The 21,975-nt window shown below is 34.2% G+C and overlaps 1 protein-coding gene across 12 annotated transcripts in view; it reads right to left on the bottom strand.

Moving 5' to 3' along the window:
• The window catches only part of BIRC6 (baculoviral IAP repeat containing 6), a 311,805-nt gene that overhangs the window by 129,431 nt on the left and 160,399 nt on the right, over positions 1-21,975 (bottom strand). For all 12 annotated transcript variants that reach the window (XR_013164578.1, XM_077135017.1, XM_077135019.1 and 9 more), the window contains 10 exons: positions 14,829-14,945; positions 13,376-13,530; positions 12,987-13,113; positions 10,491-10,601; positions 8,005-8,138; positions 5,550-5,677; positions 2,902-3,464; positions 1,752-1,927; positions 708-804; positions 366-560 (listed from right to left, as the gene is read on the bottom strand). Coding sequence is in view for 11 of the 12 variants with exons in the window: in XM_077135017.1 (XP_076991132.1) it covers positions 366-560; positions 708-804; positions 1,752-1,927; positions 2,902-3,464; positions 5,550-5,677; positions 8,005-8,138; positions 10,491-10,601; positions 12,987-13,113; positions 13,376-13,530; positions 14,829-14,945 (1,803 nt within the window). In the remaining variant the exon portion in view is untranslated. The remainder of the gene's footprint in view (positions 1-365; positions 561-707; positions 805-1,751; positions 1,928-2,901; positions 3,465-5,549; positions 5,678-8,004; positions 8,139-10,490; positions 10,602-12,986; positions 13,114-13,375; positions 13,531-14,828; positions 14,946-21,975) is intronic.

Below are 21,975 nucleotides of genomic sequence, written 5' to 3'. Positions count from 1 at the left end.
TTAGTAGTCAATGAAAGAGAGGTGTAAGGGGTACGGGATGTATGAGTTTTTTTTTACTTTTTTTTCTGGAGTGATGCAAATGTTCTAAAAATAATCATGGTGATGAATACACAACTATGTGATGATATTGTGAGACACTGTTTGTGTACTATGGATGTGTTTGTGAAGATTTCTCGATAAAAATATTAAAAATAAAAAAAAACTATGAAAAACTTCCTTATCAGAATAATTACCTTCTTATCGTAGAGTTTTGATATCACCTACCTTCTAAATCATGTTTGTAATTAAAATATTACAACATCATCCAATTACTGCAACTACAAATTTAGCCTTGTACCAGTAAGATTTCATAAAGCTTTTCTTACCAAGGGGTGCAAAGTTATGGATCCCTTCCGCATTGTCTGGCTCAGAAGCTAGCATTCTTGCTTTCAGATTGCTATCCACAGCTTTATTCAGACCAGAGTCAAGAAATTTCATGATAGTTGACACCATGCTTCTTGCAGTATTTACAATAGCTCTTGTACTAGTAACCATATTGTTGCAAATGAGCTGAACACCACCTAAATGTACAGAGTACTAAATGAAAACTGTCTCAGTATAATGGTTTGACATGAAGATTCTACTTTCATAAGAAACTACAGAAATGAGAATAAAACACTATCAAATGATTATACTTGATTGACCCTTTTTGGAATTTTTTATCTTACCCATATCGTGGAATGCTTTCAAGGCCTCACTAGTATCCAACACTCTCAAGATGAACCACAATAAGGGTTCAGATAACTGGCAAGTAGCAAGAGAGCCCTAAAAAAAAGACACACAAGTATATTATCACCTTAAAATAGTGGTCATTAGCTACCTATGAATTAGGACCATTAAACTTTTTAGTTGTGTTATTATTTGTTTATAGTTAATTTTTGTAAAATGACAACCTTAACCTAAATAACTAAGTACTAAATGCCTGTCAAAATACATTAGAATCTTACCTGACTTGGCAAAGAAGTGAACTGTGTCCTCTCTGAACTCACAACATTTTTTAACATACCGGTTTTCAAGTATTACCATTTTCTAACTTAAATTAATGCACACTTATTTTATCTTCCACTAGATACTAATGTCCCATTTAAAAATTGATCCTTTTCAAATGTCTATCTTCCAAAGGAGAGACACACGCATAAATGCAATAAATATTTAAGAAAATACTTATATGTTGAAAAAATTAAAAAAAAATAAAGTTTCTGAAAATCTGCATTCGAAAGAAATGTTAAATGGACTAGAACTTAAAGTAGTCAAATTAGTTTCTCCGATTCAGTTTTTAAAAAAGATTGTGACTTGTTTTACTATTTAAATTAGCCTTATCTGTTTTAACTGGAAAGGAAACCAAAATGCAACATTAACTTGAAAAACATACTCATAGTAAATTTTCATACATAACATCGACAAAGAACATTTTGGTATTTACACTACTTTTAGGGAAAGAGACAGAATTATTTCCAGAGACTATGGAAAGAAATCTAACACTTAAAAATATGATAATGTTTTATTCTTATCTCAGTGTGGTCATCTTTGAAAATGTAGTTTCAACATAACTTCCCTGGTCCAGTTTCTATTAATATATGTTCTTAACGTAGTAATGTTTAACATTTTCTAAATATATTATGAATACTCTTTTGTTCCTGTCCTAATATGTAATCCCTTATTCCCATTGCCAGAAAATATTAAATTACTATAACTTGCTGTATTGAACTTACTTGTCTGCCCATATACCCACAGGCCATGTAGGTTAAAATTGGCTGCAGCATCATGTGGACTGTGGAAGCTTTTTTACTAAGGGTTGTCAGTATGGTAAATAATCCATCCCCAACTGATATGGCATCTAACCCACCATGAAAATTTTCATGTTTGGTGAGATGTAATCCACTTGCCCCTAGTTAAAATAAAAAATTACACATTTTTAAGAAGAGTAATTCCTAAAAAACTAACAGTAATTAAAACAAAGAAGCTGAAAAGTTAAGTTTCTTGAAATATGGATGACAGGTAGATAACAGTTACATGTACATATACTTAGATATTAATATACATATACTATTTAGTAGAGCAATTTTTTTGCTATCTACTTATATGAGATACTCTATTTCTGGAACAATGAAAATAAGTTGCTCTGTAATATGAGCAATATCACTATATATAACAAACATATATCATGAAAGAAGAAAGGATATGGACAGAGATATAACTGATATTCTTATGTAACTATACTTTAAAACATCTAAAAAGAAGATGTAGTTGTTTCCCTCATATAGACAGTGAGCGACATAAATACCAACAGATGAAAAACACATCAGGAATAGATTTTGTCACAATTTACAGAAGATCTATTATTTAAAAGCTTATCCTATAATATTAAAACATTATCTTTCAAATACACAGAAAAGCTAAACAACCTGTAACTTTTCATTACTATAGGTATCTTAGAGACCGTCACATCTTATGAAAATTTTATATTTCATTCATACTAAAATTTGAATAAATAATCTTACTGGTAGCCCCAAACAAATTTACTATCAAATTCTTCATTTAAACTGTTAGAAATGCTTAGCTATAAATTATGGTATCTGAATTCAAAAACTGACCCTTTTCCCCCCAATTTCATTGACTACAAAATACTTTGTTGGTACACCCCCACTTTTTCTGAAATTTATACGTAAACTTTTTCAACATTCCAATTTCATTCATTAATCGAAGCTACTCAATACATCTTCACTAATAAAAAGCAGTCATTTTAAGAAGATTGCAATGAGTAACTTTACAAGATAAAGTAAAAACAAACTGAATCCACACATTGCTTTTGGAAACTGATGCCAGAACAACAATTAGAAGATTAATATTCTCAATACATACCGATTATCATTGCCATGGCACTGCTATTACACAGGCCCAAAGCGGATAAAATCTGACTCATAATCTGTTGGTTGGCTAAAACTAAATCAGCAACATATGCAGGAGATCCTTGAATACTGGTACTGCTTCCATTACCATCTTTGCCTCCTGAGACTTTTTCTTCATCCGAAACACTGTCTGTGGTATTGGTGGTCACAGATACTCTTGCACTATATTCCCTATTGCCTGAAAGAGGTAACTGTACTAAAATGTTAACCAGTTTTAGCAGATCAAACATGAGTTGATCTCTCGTCATTTCACCACAAACTGCTTTTGCATCACCTGGACGAATGAGGTTGGCAAAGAGTCCCCCAAAGCATGCTCGAGCACCCACTGAGCTATCTGATCCACTTCGAGACATTACTTTGTCTGAGCAAGTGATATAATGGTGCACTAAAAAGGTGACAGACTCTATCACAGCAGAAATAGTACTAACTGAAACAATTTCAAAATTCTGTTCCAGAGTGAATTCTAAGAGTTTCACTTGGGCATCAAGTGGTCCTTGGCCTGTCTGGAAGGCACCCCTGCAGAAAAACAGAGGATTAAAAATTAATTCATTTTCAGTATTTTGAAAGAAGTAACCAGCACAATATGAGAAAGCTAAATAATAAAATAAATTCCTCGTATTCACTATTTCATTTGTTGTCATTTCTTCTTGAGTCCTTCTTGTACTTGGTCTCTTTCTAGACAAAATTACAAATGACTTCCCTTCCAGGTAGAAAACTAAGGGACAAGTAAACAAAAAAGTGACTTTGAAGGAAGATGAGGTCCACATTAAAATATTTCATTAACATATAGTACTCCCTATAATGGAATGATCTCTGGTTTCTCACATCCACAAATACTGCTGTTTTTAAACATGTCCTACTGAATGTTACTCTTAATACTTAAATTTCAACCAAATTTTTAAGTATCGGGAGTGCAAGGGCAGTTCAGTGGTAGAATTCTCACCTGCCATAGATGCAGGTTCGATTCCCAGTCCATGCACTTCCCCCCGAAAACAAACAAACAAATAAGCAAACCAAAATTCAACAAATAGTGCTGCAATAACATGGAAAAATAATGAAATGTGATCCCACCATAAGGCGTACACAAAAAAAAAAAGAAAAGAAAAAGAATTTGCCTAAAAAAAATCTTATGTATCAAAACTGAATGTTCTCAAGTTCCATTTATGCCTAAAATGTAGAATGCTGATAAGAACATCAACCCACACTAACAAGAAAAAGCCAAATTAAATATGAGGTCATAACTTTTCTTGAACCCATCACAGAATTGAGGTCACAGGTCAACCAGTCTGAAATCCAAGAAAACAATGGCCACCTCTCCTAGGAAAAGGACATATGAGCATTGGCTCTCCTGCAGCAGAAGTTGGGAAGAAGAAATGCTCCAATGTACAGATAAATAAGAAGAATTCAGCTAAAATATTTAACGAATTGCTAAAGGCTGAGAATACACTCGGGTGACAATACAGAACTGTGGGGAGCTGACATCACTCAAAGGCTCTTCTCCATAGACATCTATGAGAATTAGGGGTAAGACAAGAAATCAGAGAGATGACTTAGAAGTAAAGGCCACGCAATGCTGCGAAAAAGGCACAAAGCCCTGTCCAGACCCTTCTTCCACAGAGAAAAAATTGTCTCACACCACTGGAAGATGGGCAGCAATCCCTGTCGCCTCAAGGGCACAGATGAAGACCCCTGATGCTAGGGATAGGTACATTTAAAATCCTTTACCCTATAAAAGGGGTAGAAAATAGCCCTGGGTCCAGAATCTTATTGAAATACCATTAGAGGTTTCAGCACTAGAAATCAGAAAATGATCTCCCAATCCAAAAACAGTCAAAATTACAAGACAGAGTTTGATGGCACAAGGAGGGAGAGAAAAAAAAATCACCAAGAAAGGGCAAATTAAACTCAAAGCAAACAGAGGAAATAAATACAATTAGAACAAAAATTTATGAGTCATGAAACAGAAAAATAAAGATCAATTTTTTAATACACCGACATTTTTAATACATTGAAATTAAGTAATAAAGGTGACAAATGGCATCTTGGCTTGTACCTGATATTAATGGGAATGCTTTTAGTAACTAATCATGTCAGATTATAGCTTATCATGATGTCCCTTTTTTTCTAATTTTAACTAAAGTGATACTTTATCTATCTGTAAAGGTACCTATAAAAAAGTGGTGCTGTATTTTAGTAAATGTTTTATAGTGTGAAGAACATTTTCTAAATATGATATATGTTATGTTACATGTTATAGAATCATTTAGGTATTATAAGAATCAACCATTTATGACCCAATGGTCACAGCTCATTCTTTTAACACACTGCCTGCATTTGTTAATTTATTTAATTTTTTTTTAGGATTTCTATGGAAATTTAAACTGTATTCTTCAGGTTTTCCTATAACGGTTAAAAAAAAAATTGTTGGGTAGCTTTCAGCCCTTCCTTGTGATCTAGAACAAAAACATTTTTCTTTAATCCCTACTTTCCTCCTATTTGTTCCCAGATAAATCTCCAAGAAATGTCAACTTGATGGAAAGCATATCCAGAGAATTATTTATTGCTTATTTATCAGGAATACAGGTGTACATTAAAATTTACCTTTCTGTTGAAAGTATATGAATTAGTTTGAGCAAAAATTCACTGAATACTTGAGGACATGTCGAAGAAAGATGGACTTGTAAACGGGTAAAAAATTCTTGCATAGCTTGTGTAGCTGTTGGACCAACCTGAAAAGGAATCAAATTACACTGAGAAATGATTATGATATCATTTATAGAGTCATCCATTTTAAAAGCATCAAATGTTAAGTCAAAAGTGTAACTTTTCCTATGAAAAAGAACAGACATATTAACAATGATAAAAGCAAACTAATCTTCTAGGCCTTGGTATATTTATTTTAAACTATAAATTGGAGATTTCTTTGTCAATAATAATTTGTCTGTTATGGTGTACATAACTAATAACTTACATTAGGTTTATTTAACTCAAAAGATTCACCTAGATTACACAAAATATCTTTATGAAATTTACAAAAGTACAAAAAACTTCTAAACTGATTTTTAAAACCTTACTGAATATTATCCCATTTCAAAAAAACAAAAAACACAGTTCAGAGGTTATGTGCCCCCCACAAGATCGAGTATTAAAGTTATTATTATTATTTTTTTTTAGAGACAAAGAAAGGAAAAAAAAAAAAAGACCCTATACCAAGTTAACAAAACTTTCCTCTCTCTTAATAGGGAAAGAAATTATAATGAGTGCTGGTTTGAAACTGTCATGTATTCCAGAAAAGCCTTGTCCTTTAATCCCCATTTGGTATTGCTGGATGGGATCTTTTTTATTTTTCCATGGAGAAGGATTCACCCAACTGTAGGTGGTAACTTTTGATTAGACGGTTTTCTTGGAGGTGTGTCTCTGCCCATTCAAGGTAGGGTTGCTTAGTGGAGCCCTGTAAAAGGGAACCATTTTGGAAAGTGCCAACAATGCTGACAGAGCTCACACAACCAGAGACCTTTGGAGATGCAGAAGGAAAATGTCCCTGGGGAAGCCTTATGAGATGAGGAGAGAAAACTAGCAAACGTTGCCATGTGCCCTCTCTCAGATGAGAAACCCCAAACCTCATTGGCCCTTTCTTTGGAGATAAGGTATCTTTCTCTGGATACCATAATTTGGACATTTTCATGGCCTTAGAACTGTAAAATTGCAACTTAATACATTTCCTTTTTAAAAACCTTTCCGCTTCTGGTATATTGCATTTCAACCGCTTACAAATTAAAATGGTGAGAAAACTAAGAAATCTGAGGTAAGTTTTGCAGTGTTTTGTAAAACATCAACATATTTTATTTGATCTACTTTGGTTAGGTGGAAAAATCATAAAGCCCCAGAAGATTTCTGGAAAAATGAAATGCAATGTAATCACCTCACTATTTTTAAGTTAAAAGTTATCTGTACAATTTTAGGCAGTGTAACCTGATCCATGTTTTCTCAAATATAAAGTAATGAAGTTGGAATTAGCAACCATAGGGAAGGTCTCTCCCCATTCCATACTGAAGCAAAATCTAAGCACAGTAATCACTTGATAACCTGCCTTTGCTACCATCAAAACTGTAGCCCAATCTAACCATAAGTAGCTTCATCTGTCACACTGTCTCAATTATTTAATTCTGATCCACAAAATTAAAGTATATGTAATATCAAACTACTGATAGAAAATATCCAACAGAATGTAAACTCCATGTAAAAGGAGACTCTGGCTTGCTAATTACTTATATCCCTAGGGCCTAGAATAGCACCCAGGCCTAGGACACAGGAGTCTCCCAAATACTTATTGAATAAATAAAATAACAGATGGGATGAGGGATCATAAAAACTTAACTTGTCCTATGGCAAATCCATAGTTTCTCTGATAAAAAATGACAAATTTGCAGAATAATCTTGAATAACTTCCATTAAGGATATGCTATGGACACTAAATTTTTTTAGTGTCCATTCATTTTTATATAAAAAGAAATGTAATAAAGTAGAAATATTTAAAGCGAATCAGTACAATACTATAAGAAAGTATGTGTACATAAAGCAAATCTGTAAATGTTTAGAAGTTATGAGCAATAAATTTTATTTTTTTGTTAAGCAAAAAATATTAATATTGTAAAATGAAGTTAGGTGAAATTTCAATTTTGATGGTAGAGCTTATAAACATAATAAATTCAAAATGTTTTTTAATTGTAAAACTTCTGAAATATTACCAGAAAGTATTTATTCAGAATGCTTTATAACTTATCCAAAACTGATTCTAAAACTACGTATTTAAATAAAAACCTGGTTAAAAAATATTTCCAAGAGAAAACTTACTTTCTGCTATTATTCAGTTTCAGTGTATCTATTATTATTACAGATAAGTCAAAACTTTTCATTATATTGATAAATAAACTACCTTTGCAGACTTTAGAATGCAAACTTACATATGTATGTAACGTTAAACTTTAACTTTACAAATATGTAATATTTTTTGGAACTGTTTGGGCATATCACTTATTTTCAGAAGTTGCATTACCTGTGGACTGTGTTGATTTGTTCCATGAGGACTGGTGCCAGAAAGAAACTTCACTAACACATGAATAAGGTTGGGATCTGAAACCAAGAGATGAGCAGTACTTTCCTGAGCTCCAATGGCACTGCTTGAACCAGCTATAAATCATTAAAAACAAAAAACAAAAAAGTCTTAACAAACAGACCCTGCAACAATGGAAATACAAAATTTTAAAACATCATCTTTTATTTTCAAACAAAGCTCACATATTACCAGTAGTTACAGTCTGAAGGTTCTAAATCTTTACTGAATTCAACTGTGCTGGACTTGAAGGAAAATGCCCCAGGGGACCTTTATGAAACAAGCAGCCTAGAGAGAAAGCTAGCAGACATAGCCATGTTCACTGTGTGCCTTTCCAGCTGAGAGAGGGAAAAACCCTGAACTTCATGGGCCTTTCTTGAGTGAAGGTAACCTTATGTTGGTACGTTAATTTGGACATTTTTATATACTTGCTTTAATCAGGACATTTTCACAGCCTTAGAACTGTGAACTTGCAACTTAATAAATTCCCCCTTCTAAAAGATGTTCTGTTTCTGGTATATCACATTCCAGCAGCTAACAAATTAGAACAGTATCTTTTCCCCTTTTTGGTCCAGAAGGCGTTGTCTATCCCACGGTGGCAGGGTCAGACTTATCTGGCGAGTCACGCTTCATGTCAGGGAGACTATCACCCGTGGATGTCATGTTCCACGTAGGGGAAAGGGTAAGGATTTTCCTCGTGGAGTTGGGCTTTGAGAAACAGAGAGAGAGGCCACATCTGAGCAACAAAAGAGGTTTCTTGGAAACAACTCTCAGGTCCTGTTATATGGGTAGTCTTAGCTTCTCCACTACAAAAATAAGTTGTATAAGGGCAAGCCTCAAAATCAAAGGTTTGTTCTACTTTCTTGGGAGTTCCCAGTGGTTGAGAGGGTACTTATGGTTTCTAGTAAAACTAGAAAGTTTACTAGTTCCATATACTCACACACACACACAGATATATTTTCCCTCTTTGGACCCTCAAGGGATTCTACCAATACTTTTTAATTATCAGCACACCATAGTCTTGAATGTATTCAGGTATTACAATAAGCTATACAGAATTATAAGGCCTAGTTCTCATTCTGGACTCCAGGAGTTTGGGTCGTTAAAATGAACCATCCAGACAGGTTGATTTAGATTAAGTGTTACAGAAAATTAAAGTTTTAGACATAATAAACCTCTCTGTCTTTGGTCTCATACCGTAGGTGAAGTTCTACACTATCATCTTTTACCTGTATTCTGACTTACCTTAGACACAGACAGGCTGGCTTTCGTTTTAAACTTTAATTGAGGCTTGATCTCTTTCTGAGTTGCTTTACCTATTCTTGTAGATAGCTATGTTAACTTTTAGGGCTGCAGCACTCCATTTCTGGGACTTAGCTGTCACAGAGTAGTAAAAGTTCTAGGGAAATACCAGCTGATACAGGTATAGCTCAATATCCAAGTCTAGGAATACATTTACAACTTCAGACTAAGTGTCCATGTAAACTTTAAACCAGCTTTATATGATAAAGTTAGGGAAAAGCTATTCATGCTTGTATATCAGTTGTATGCAGATTGCACAATGTAAACTGATGTACAGGCAATACACCAGTTTTCTGAACTGGATAAAATGCCCCTTGAGTTAAATCTATCTTCACTGACGGCTTTTGAAACCACTTTTGGAAATGTATTTCAAATGAAAAATGCAACAGCTCTTCAAGACCAAAAATGATTTAAATAACTTTATCTATATGACAGAGGTTACTGCTTATTAAAATTACTCCCAAATAGAACATGGATAAAATTCATCCACCTACAGATGGAATAAAGGTTCCAACTCACAATGGCTAGTCCTTGCCCTCTTACCTGATCACTGATACCTACCTCAAAACACATGACCTATGGATACACAAAGATATATAAAGCACTAAAAATTCCGTTCTAAGATGGTTCAGAAATTATTTTACTACCTTAATGAAAATAAAATGAGGGTGCAGGATGTTAGAAAACTTATTAGGAAATCAGAACCTGAAAAGGTATTGTGTTCAATTATATGTAGAAAACAAAAATTCAGGAATCTAATTGTACAAGGTCATGAATATTATAATGAATACATCAAATATAAATGCAAAGGCACTTTAAAAGAATGAATAACTAATATAAAAATTTAGATTAATGACAAAACTTTGACTATGTACTCTAATGAGTCATAAATTTTAAGGTGAAAATTTGATTTTAAATTGTGATGAGCATGAGAATATTTATACTACCAAACTAAACAAGCACATAGGACAAGATAATTACAAATTCAGAAAGTACATGTTTAAATAAGAAATTCAATCATTTTCATAACTATTTTACTTCTTAGAAAAAAGTCATTTAAAATAATGTAATGTAAAGAAAATTTAAGTAAATATCACAGATTTAAATGAATAAATTTTTGAACTTACAGTTAAGCTGCATGTTTGTCATGAGTGTTAAGCTATGAAGCACAAGGCACCATGTCCGGAGCAACGTATTGGGATACCAAGCCAGCACTGTGAGAAAGCTAGTTATTGATGCTATGCAGAAAAGAGAAAGGGGGAAAAAATTATACTCTGCAAAACTAAATGTTCACGGAGAATTAAAAGCCAAATGACTGAAGTTTAAAATATGACATCATTTCTTTAAATCAACTCATTAACTAGTATCCTCAAAACATACAAATAAATGAAAAGCTTCCTGTTAAATACCACTGACATTAAGACAACATTTTATGTTTAAATTTAAAGTTTAGTCCATGACACTTTATAAAATAACATCACTAACAAACCTGTGGTCCTTTCTATACTACATGCATTTCTGCTGTAACATAATTTGTGCATTTCCGAAAATGTTCAAATTCTGCAAAACCAAAACCTGAAAATAACACGGAATACTGGAAAAAATGGTAGGGACAGACCACTCACCAACAAGGTACCTTCACAATCAGAGTAAACACCCAAAAGAAAATTAAATAACTGAAAGGCCCATAAAGGAAAGCCCTGCAGGCAGCTAGAGAAGTCAAAAAAGTTATTCAAAATGTATAAAAGTAGTATAGTGGACCATTAGTGCCCAGATCATACTTGCAAAACACCCTTATCCTTCCTTTAAAGACCTGAGTTTACTTGGGGAAATGGCTGATTCCAATCTAGGGCAGAAAATGTAAAGATAAGCCTGAATCATCTGTCATATCACAAGATAGCAAAAGATAATTACATATTTTCAAAACAAAGCACACTCTTGAAAAAGCCTCTTACTGTTCACAAATGGGAAAATTTCAACATCGACAGGCATGACAATTCTGAGAGAACATATAAAATATTTTTAAATCCATGAGCATAAACAGATACTTTTTAAAGAAAGTAAGTGGTCATGATAGAAGACTGTTTGTGAAATAACTCATTTTGAAATTTAACTTCTGAAAGGGAAAGGTTACAGTATTTTTCTTGCTCTTTATTATACCAACTGTACTACAAAGTGGCATAACAGCACAGGAAGGAAATCTCTCTTTATAAATGTATTTCAGCTAGTAAATGAAAAAGAACTCATGGAATTAGTATATAATTTTGAAATCCCTAATCAATTATTAATGGATCTAGGCACTGATCACCAACAGGTGTCTTCTAATATCATGAAAAGGGAGATAACTTCTGAAACGGCCTTTAGCAAACAACCCCAAATCAGATCAAATCTCTAACTACCAATTTCCAGGAAATAAAAAAGACAACAGAGAGACGAAATCACCAAGAACTAAAACCCAGGGAACAAAAAAGCAAATGACCAAACTTCTTCCACAAATGACTTTGCAAAGAGGATAAAAAGGACACTAGAATGGGATGTATAGGTTTTTTCTTTTGTCTTTTCATTTCTTTTTCTGGGTGATGCAAATGCTGTAAAAATGACCATGGTGATGAGTACACAACTATGTGATGATACTGTGAGCCACTGACTGTATACCCTGGGCGGACTAGATGGCAGGTGAAGATATCTCAATAAAAATATTAAGAAAAAAAAAAAGATGACACTGGGGAAACCTAAAGAGATTAATAGGGATATGAGAAACATAACTAATTTAAATGAGTGGATCTTATTTCTATCATCTTTCAAACTTAAAAAATATATGTATACATTTCAGACAACTGGCAATTTGAAAACTGACTATACATTTGATGATGATAAAAAATTCTTTTTTTACTCTTCAGTCTACTTTTGTCTATGTCTTAAAATTTTTCACAATAGCTTTAAACTTAAGATGGATAAAATTTACGATAATAATATTAAGAATAAAATGGAAAAGATGGAAACATATTTATAAAAGCAGGGCTTATTAGGGCTCATACAACACAAATATGAGCCACAGTGGGGTTATCGCTAAGATCGGAAGACAGGTCAAGAAGTGACAGTAGGCAAAAACTGGGAATATATCTTCCCAAGGAGAAAAATCACTAAAAATAGATGATTTTTCTTAAAACATAACTAAAATAGACCCTATAACAGAGATGAAGGATATTATTCTACTCCCACACTCTTCCATTTGCCAAAAAATAACATGAAAAAAATTTCCATAGGAAATTGACACCCTACTCCAATTTACCAATTCCTAGGCGCTACTTCACACTTAAAGAACACCTGATTCAGCAGAATAGATTATGAACAAGACAATATTTTAAGGAATAAAAAGTAAAGATTAACTGAGCACTGTAAATTTTAGTTGCACACAGGTATAAGTAAGATAACATAGAGCAGAGCTTAAGAGTTTTCATACTTTTTCCAGCTAATCCTGAAGTCGGTGTATGAAAATTTTCTCTGCACTAAAACATTAAAACCCTAATGACAAATAAGGATTTGTTCTATCTTAATGTAATGGTAGCCTTGAAACTTTTTATTTATACTATGCTAATGATTTTCCCATTGATAAATCTTACCTTGATTTAATGAAATGACAGGTATTCTATTAGCATTGTATAAGAAAATGTCTGCTCCATTCTCTTTGTTTCCTGAGGAACTAGAATTCAGGCTCAATGTGAGCCACAATTGAAGAAGTGACTCCAACTGAAAAATAATGAAATAGAAATACTTCTCAAAATTAAAAGGGATGATCCAAGTGTTAAAATAGCATGTTCATGTATACATAACATTAGGCAGGAACTAATAAACTAAAGCTTAAAAACATAAAAACTAGTACTTTTCAATATTTTTCTCACTGAGTATAATAAAGAAACCACTCTAAGGTTAAGAATGCCCCTCATTCTTTTTTTCATCTTTACTACCACTAATAATATGCAAGCATGCACCATTTCTCCTGAAGTCATACCTGAACATGATGGACTTGAAGCATGGAAAACAGTTTGTTGAAACAAACATTTAACATTGGGACAGATGATAATTGTATAACAAGCTGGTTCGTCTGATTCGCTATTTGTAAACTTCCTAGGAGTGAATCATCTGTTCCAGTAGGAGACTGGGACACTGAAAATTAAACACAGTTACTTTATACACAAAATATCAGGAGACGTGTTAATATAGTTAAGCAATATTCTTTTCTTTTTAACCAAAAATTGTATTCTTTAGAATGGTTAAAAATTATACCACAGTATTTGAAAAACTTTCATAAAAACATTACTTGTAAGTCAAAAAGAAAATCACTAAAGAGAAAAGTTCCCAAAGTTAGAGTACTCAGTCACCAAATAAAAAGAACTTTACTGTCCAGCAATTTTTTTTCAATTAGAGAAAGATGAAAAAGGTAGAGAAATACTGAAAAGGAAGTTTTAGAACAAGATAGAATCCTTTCCACTGATTCTTAAAACTGATAGCACATTAAAATCACCTGCGAAGCTTCCAAAAATTCTGATGCCTAATTCCTGTGCCAAAATAATTAAAAGAGCATATATGCATGGGCAACAGGGAGATATATGGACACTATACAAAATTTTCATTTATTTAGAGGGTATTAATAAAAAAGGGGACACAGGGTGGTGCAACACAGCTGAGTGGCAGAATTCTCACCTGACATGCCAGAGACCCAGGTTTGATTCCCGGTGCCTGACCATGCAAAATAAAGGGGGGGGGACACAGTTTCTATGCAGAACAATAATGAAAAGACAGAATATTGAGAGAAGTAGATAATAATTATAAAAGAGCTTTCCAACAAGTTGTTTTAAACAAAGTTTAAAAATGTAAGGGGCTACTTAGGACACTGATTTCTCTGTGGACACACACAGAGAGGCTGATTCTACAGAAAGGACCCCATATTACATGGAAGATATGATATAAAAATTTTGCGTGCCAACACTAATATTATAGAACACTAGACTGTACCTCTGTTTTTTCCATTTCATATATATATGAAATATTCTTATATATATATATTCTAAGGAAAAAAAGGAATGGAAATTGTAGACTGAAAGAACGCAGTAGTTAAACATAATGAAGACCTAAAATCTCCAATTTTTTTTTTTTAAATGGGTTATGAACTCTCAGAGCAGGACATGATGATCCTCCTGGAGTTTATGTAGGCTTCCCTACGAATTACATTCATCTTGCTACACAACAATAACAAAACCGTATTTCAGGTTTGGGGACCAAAGATAGAGTTCTGTCAATCCTTTGTCCTATATCTCCATTTGTGTCTAACATGTCAGGGAAGAGAGATACTATATACTTATCTCCTCAGACTCACACAAGATATGGAATTTTAAAATATATCCTAGCTGAATACATGTGACAATAAATCACTCAGTTTAACACTGAATGATAATTTTACTCACATGTAGGAGATGTATTTGTTAATGCCTGTAAAATGGAATCTGCTTCTAAGGTAGACATCATTTTCAACATAAGTTCTGCTTGCTGTTCAAGTCCAACTTCAAGACGAGCATCTAGAGCTACAAAAAAGCAAATGAAAGGAAAAGAACGTAATTTGACCATTATAATTCATTTTATTCCTACAATGAAATGTCAACATCTAAATTTAAGAGAGGATAAGGAGCATGTCCCCAGAAAGGAATGAGCTGGCATGGTGAAACAGACCACGGGGGAGTAAGAAGAGTATCTATACAAAGAAGTTTACAGATAGGAGATTGGTTATATATAGAGAGAGGTGGATCAAGTAAGTGAATTAATGATAATGGAGGCAAATAAACTTCAGGAAAATGAGAACTAGGTTTCTCTCTGTCAGAAAAGATATACAAATATACTAAAAATGAACCCTATGTAACCAAATTAAAACCAAATATATCAGACAACTGTGGGAAGATGGCAGCTTAGGAAACTCCAGGAATCAGTCTTACCACATAAATAACTTGAATTGACAGGAACTGTCTGATGTCATTATGCAAAAGAATGAAGGTAGACTCCCACACTCACACAATAAACAAAAATCAACTAAAAATGGATGAAAGAACAAAATATAAGCAGAACTATAAAACTCCTACAAGAAAACATAGTAAACTATCATTCAAATCTTCTATTTCCATATTGATTTTTTGTCTAGATGCTATCCATTTTGGAAAATGGTGTATTAAGGTCTCCTACTATTAATGTAGAACTGTCTGTTTGCACCTTCAAATCTGTCAATATTTGCTTTGGGGGCTTGGCTGTTAAGACTTGAATGACACTAAACTAACTAAACTTAACAGACATAAATAGAACACCTCACGTAACAGCAAGAGGATACACATTATTTTCTAGTACACTTGGATCATTCTCCAGATTGGACAATATCTTAGGTTACAAAACGAGTCTCAGTAAATTATAAATATTGAAACCATATGTCATCTCTGCGACAACAGAATGAAGGTAGAAATCAATAAAAGAGGGAGAAATGGAAAATACATACATGTGGAAATTAAACAATGTCCTCTTAATCATTGGGTTAAAGTGGAATCACAAGGGAGATTAGGAAACACCTTTCAATTCACCTTGAAGTGAATGAAAAGGAAAATACAATGTACTGAAAATTATACATAGGATGCAGCAAAGGCAGTGCTGAGAGGGAAATTTATAGCTTTAAATGCACCTATTAAAAATAAAAAAATAAAAAAAAGACAAAAACTCAAAAATGGACAGCACAATAATACCTAATGGTAAAGTAGTCATGTTAAAACACTGAATGAAGCTGCATCCGAGCTATAGGTTTTTGTTTTGTTTTGTTTTGTTTTAACTATTATTACTTTTATTTTTTTCTCTATATTAACATTCTATATCTTTTTCAGTTGTGTTGCTAGTTCTTCTAAACCGATGCAAATGTACTAAGAAATGATGATCATGCATCTATGTGATGATGTTAAGAATTACTGATTGCATATGTAGAATGGTATGATTTCTAAATGTTGGGTTAATTTCTTTTTTTCAGTTAATTAATAAAAAAAAAAACGCAAAAAAAAAAAAATAAATAAATAAAAAAAAAAAGAAAGACAAACTTCAAATCAGAACCCTGACCTCAAATTGGAGGAACTAGAAAAGAGAAGACCAAACTAACCCAAAACAAGTAAAACAAAGCAAAGGTTAGTGCAGAGGTAAATGAAATGGATAATAAAACAACAGAGAAAATCAACAAAACTGAAAGTTAAGTTCTTGGAAAAAATCAATAAAATCAACAAACCTTTAGCTAGACTGACAGAGAAAAAAAGAGGACACAAATAACTAAAGATTAGCCCCACAGAAAAGGACAATAAGAGGATATTATGAACAAATAGTACACCAAACAAGTTAGATCACTTAGATGAAATGGAGACATTCCTAGAAATACAGGGGGCACTGACTCAAGAAGAAAAAGATCTCAAGAAACCAATAACGAGAAAAGAGATGAATCAACAATAAAAAAACATTCTAACAAAGAAAAGCCCAACACCAGGTAAGTTTCACAGGGGAATTTTATCAAATATTCCAAGAAGAATGAATTCCAATCCTGTTCAAACTCTTCAGAAACACTGAAGAGGAAGGAACACTCCGTAATTCATTCTACAAGGTCAACATCAAACTCATACCAAAATCAAATAGAGATACCACAAGAACATCACAGACTGATAGCTCTTATGACAAGAGATGCAAAAATCTTAAACAAAATAGAAGGAAAAATGAATCCAACACCATATCAAAAGAATTATATACCACAATCAACTGGTATTTATCTCAGGTATGAAAGTGAGGTTGAACAAAAGAAAGTCAGTAAGTGTAACATTATACATTAACACAATAAAGGAAAAAAAAACACAAAAACATTGCAACTGAAAGAGAAAAACACATCTGATAAAATCCAGCACCCCTTCTTGATAAATACACTTCGAAAACTAGGACTAGAAGGAAACTTCTTCAACATGATAGGAAATACATAAAAAGCCCACGACATACACAGTGGTGGAAGACTGAAAGCTTTCTCTCTAAGTAGAAGAACAAGATGAGGATGCCCACTGTCAACAATGTCATGCAAAACTTTATGGAAGTTCTAGCCAGAGCAATTATGCAAGAGAAATTAAATCAATGCAAATGGAAACAAAGAAGTAAAACTCAGTATTTGCAAAAAATCCTGAAAAATCCACAACAGAGTTACTGGAACCAATAAACAATTTAGCAAAGTGGTGGGGTATAAGAACAGGACATAAATATCAGTAGTGTTTCTATTCACTAGTAACAAATAATAATAATCTGAAGAAGAAATCAGGAAAAAATTTCTTTTACAACAGCAACTAAAAGAATCAAATGTGAGGAGTAAATCTAGCCAACAATGCGGAAGTATACAAAGAAAACTACAAGACATTGTTAAAAGATATCAAAGGAGACCTAAAAGTTCACAGGTGTCAATTCTAACCAAAGTGATTTATAAATAACCCCAAACAAAATTCCAACAACCTTCTTTTCAGAGGGAAAATGGAAGGGTAAGGGCCAGAAATAACTAAAGCCATCTTGCAAATGAAGAATGAAGTTGGAGGACTCATACTTGCTGATCTCAAAATTTATTACAAAGCCACAATAATTAAAATGACATGGTAATAGCACAAGGACAGGCATATAGACCAACTGGATTAACTGAGAGCTTAAAACACAACCCTTACATTTAGGGTCAACTGATTTTTGATAAGGGTGCCAAGTACACTCAAAGGGGAAAGACAATCTCTTCAAAATGAAGCTTTGGCAAAGACCCTTGAGGGATGGGAGAGAAAACATGGAAATATTAAACTGTTTATCATTGGGGAAATCCCTGATACTGTGTCAAACATTAGGGACACTCAAATTAATAGGCCAAGCCATTGATCTGGAGGCTTGCTCTTGTGAAGCTTATGCACAAAGCAGAGAAGCTTAGTCTACCTACAGGGATGCCAAAAAGTTACTTTTGGAGAACTTCTTTTGTTGCTCAGATGTGGCCTCACTCTCTCTACACCCAACTCTGCAGGTGAAATTACTGCCCTCCCCCCTACATGGGACATGACATCCAGGGGTGAAAATCTCCCTGGAGACATAGGAGATGATTGACAGATGGCAAACATCCTGAAAATCCTACATTTTAAATTCTATACTCCTAAGTATATGACTTAGCACATTACTTGGATTAACAGATAGTGAATTAACTACGAAACTTCTGGCCATCACCTTCTCTTTTTAGTTACAGGGTTACTAGCTAATGATATCCAAGAAACTTATTTATTTTATACTATTAAGAAGTATAATGCTAGGAAAAGTAGATGTCCATGCAAAAATAAAAAAAATGAGGACCATACCTCCAACCATCCAGAAAAATAAACTCAAAATGGATCACAGACCTAAAAATAAGAACTGTAATACTCCCAGAATACAATACAGGGAAGCATCTACAGGGCCTTGTATTTGGCAATGGTTTCCCAAAATATAAACAACAAAAGGAAAAACTGATAAATGGGATCTCATCAAAGTTAAATTAAAGAGAACTTATTCAATGGGAAAAAATATTTGGAAATGACATATCTGAAAGGTGTAAATCTGAAAGGTGTAAGACCCAGAATATATAAAGAAGTTCTATATCTTAACAATAAAAAGACAACCCATTTTTAAAATATGAGCAAGACTTAAATAGACATTTCTCAAAAAAAAGATATACAAATACGCAAAAAGCACATGAAAAGATGTGAAACCTAATTAGCTATTAGGGAAATGCAAATCAAAACCACAATAAGGTTCACACACAGTAGAAATGCTACTTAAAAAAAAGAAAGAAAGAAAGAAAATGGAAAATTACAAGTGTTGGAGAGTATGTGGAGAAATAGAACACTCACTCTTCGCTGGTGGCAATATAAAAGGGTACAGCTGCTGTCAAAGACAGCTTGGGTTCCTCAGAAGAAAGTTTAGCATTGAATTACTATATGACCCAGAATTCCCACTCCTAGGTATATAATTAAAAGAACTGGAAGCAAGAACTTAAACAGATACTTGCATATCAAGGTTCATAGCAGAATTATTCACAATTGCCAGAAGACTGAAGTAACCTAAGTATCCACTGGGGATGAATGGACAAATAAAATGTGGTACATACACATGATGGAATATTATTCAGTACAAAGGAATGAAGTTCTGATATATGTGTCAGCATGGATGAACTTGAAGACATCACAATGAGTGATATTAAGCCAGACACAAAAGGATAAATATTGTATGAATTCACCAATATGAAATTAGAATTAAGCAAATTCCATATCGTCAGAAGCTAGAATAGATGTTATCACAGACTAGGATGGGATAGGGAGGGGGGAGTTAATGCTTAAATAGTACAAAGTTTCCATTTGGAAAGACCATACAGTGCTGGTAGAGGACGGTGGCAATGATTATGAACATAATTAATTAACAGCACTGAATCACACATTTGAACACTGCTAAGAGGGGTAAATAAGTCATACATACGTTACTAGAATGAAAATGTTTTAAAAAACATAGGACTGTACAACAGTGATTTCTATTGTAAATGGACTGCAAATAGTACATTTATAAAAATATTTTACATTAATTATAACAACCGTACCACACTAACATAAGAAGTTAATAGGGTAATATATGAAAACTCTGTATTGTATGCATGATTTCTAGAAACCTATCACTTCTCGAATTAAAAAAACAAAAACAAAACGAACTACTTGTATCAATGTGAACACAAGGTATTCAATATATATAGATAAAGAAATACACACAGGGTGGGCCATTGTGGCTCGGCAAGCAAGAATGCTTTCCTGCTATGCCAGAGGACACGGGTTGGATTCCCGGTTCCTGCCCATGTAAAAAAAAAAAAAAAAAAAAAAAAATACACACAGATGTATAATAAATGCATGTGTATACACACATGTATATGCATCAGTAAACATTACAAATGCACACACACATATACACTCTCTCTCCTAGGCTATGCCAAAATAACAATGCATACGTCCAACACACAAATACTGGCTCTTAACCACATTCCTACACTAAAAGGTTTGAAAACCAATCTTATTGTATAAATAGCTGATTCCTAGACAAAGCAGGGAAGTCAGTGATAAGCCTGGAGCATAATGCTGTACTAGAGAACAAAGAAATGGGTAAGGAATGATGAAGGCATGTCAAAAACAGCAGAGATAAACTTGAAGATTGCACTGGTCAAATGCGGTCAAATCTGAATATCAAAGTAAATCATGATAAATCATAACCCAGAAATAAAAATGGAAGGCAAGGGTCCATTCAAAAATAAACAAGTAAACAGATAAACTAGTGAGTAAAGAAAAAAATAGTTTAAGTGGGAGTAGAGCATGTACATAGTTTGTGTTGTTTTTACCATCCAGATTTTAATGGAATGTGCTTCTTACAGTGCGAGATAGAAGACTGTAGTGTTTCATCAAAATAAAAAATTTAAAAAAAGATACATAGATTAGTAACTCTCAGGGTTCCCAATAATGAAAGTTTCTGTATTATACTTGCAACTTTCCAGTAAATGTAATTAAAAAAAAGTATTAAAAAATAAATATATCTAATAAATGGTATACAACTAGAAAAGCAAAAAAAAATATTTAATGTGGTTTCAATCTGTCTATAACTAAAATGCAAAGCTTACTATTAAACATAAAGAAAACTAAATACAACTTAACAACAAAAAGACAATCCAATTAACAAATGGGCAAAAGATATGACGAGACATCTCTCCAAAAAGATACAAATGGCCAGAAAGCATGTGAAAAGATGCTCAGCATCATTAACGATTGGGAAAATGCTAATCTAAACCATAATGAGGTTCCATTTCATACCCACTAGAAAGTGCTATTTAAAAGATCAGAAAACAGAGAGAGGGGGCCAAGATGGCAGCTTAGTAAGGTACGCACGTCTTAGTTCCTCCTCCAGAGCAACTACTAGGTGACCAGAAACAGTGCAGAACAGCTCCTGGGGCCACGGCAGGGAACGGACACACAGCGCACCACAGTCTGGACTGGCTAGACCGTCTGTGAGACTCCGCTGTGGTGAGCTCCCCGAGTGGCACGCACTTCTCTGGGCCGCGGCGGCTGGCAGTCGGCGCCCCTCCCTCCCTCCATTCCGAACCGGCTGAGAGTCTCGGAGAGGCAAGTTTCCCAAGCCGTGGCGGCTGGCGCCGCTCTTTCGCGGGCGGCTTCGCGGACCAGCTACGAGCCTCGGATCAGTGGGCTCCCAAAGCCGCGGCCGCCGGCGACCGGCACCCCTCCCCAGCGGGCGGCTTCCCGGTCGGGCGGCAGGTCTCGGATCGGCGAGTTCCCCAGGCTGCGGTAGCCGGTGAAAGGTGCCCTTCCCCCACAGGCGGTTTCCCGGTCTGGTGGTGAGTTCCCCGGGCTGCCGCAGCTGGCGACTGGCGCCCCTCCCCCACAGGCGGCTGCCCGGAGGGAGAGGAGGGAGTTTCCGACCGTGGCAGGGACTGGGTCCAACCAAACACCAATAATGGCATTAATAAAGGATCCA

The sequence above is a fragment of the Tamandua tetradactyla genome, chromosome 17 (genome assembly GCF_023851605.1).
Source record: "Tamandua tetradactyla isolate mTamTet1 chromosome 17, mTamTet1.pri, whole genome shotgun sequence".
Lineage (NCBI taxonomy): Eukaryota > Metazoa > Chordata > Mammalia > Pilosa > Myrmecophagidae > Tamandua > Tamandua tetradactyla.
Note: the sequence above shows the minus strand (reverse complement) of the source record. Positions and strands in the feature narration are given on the sequence as shown.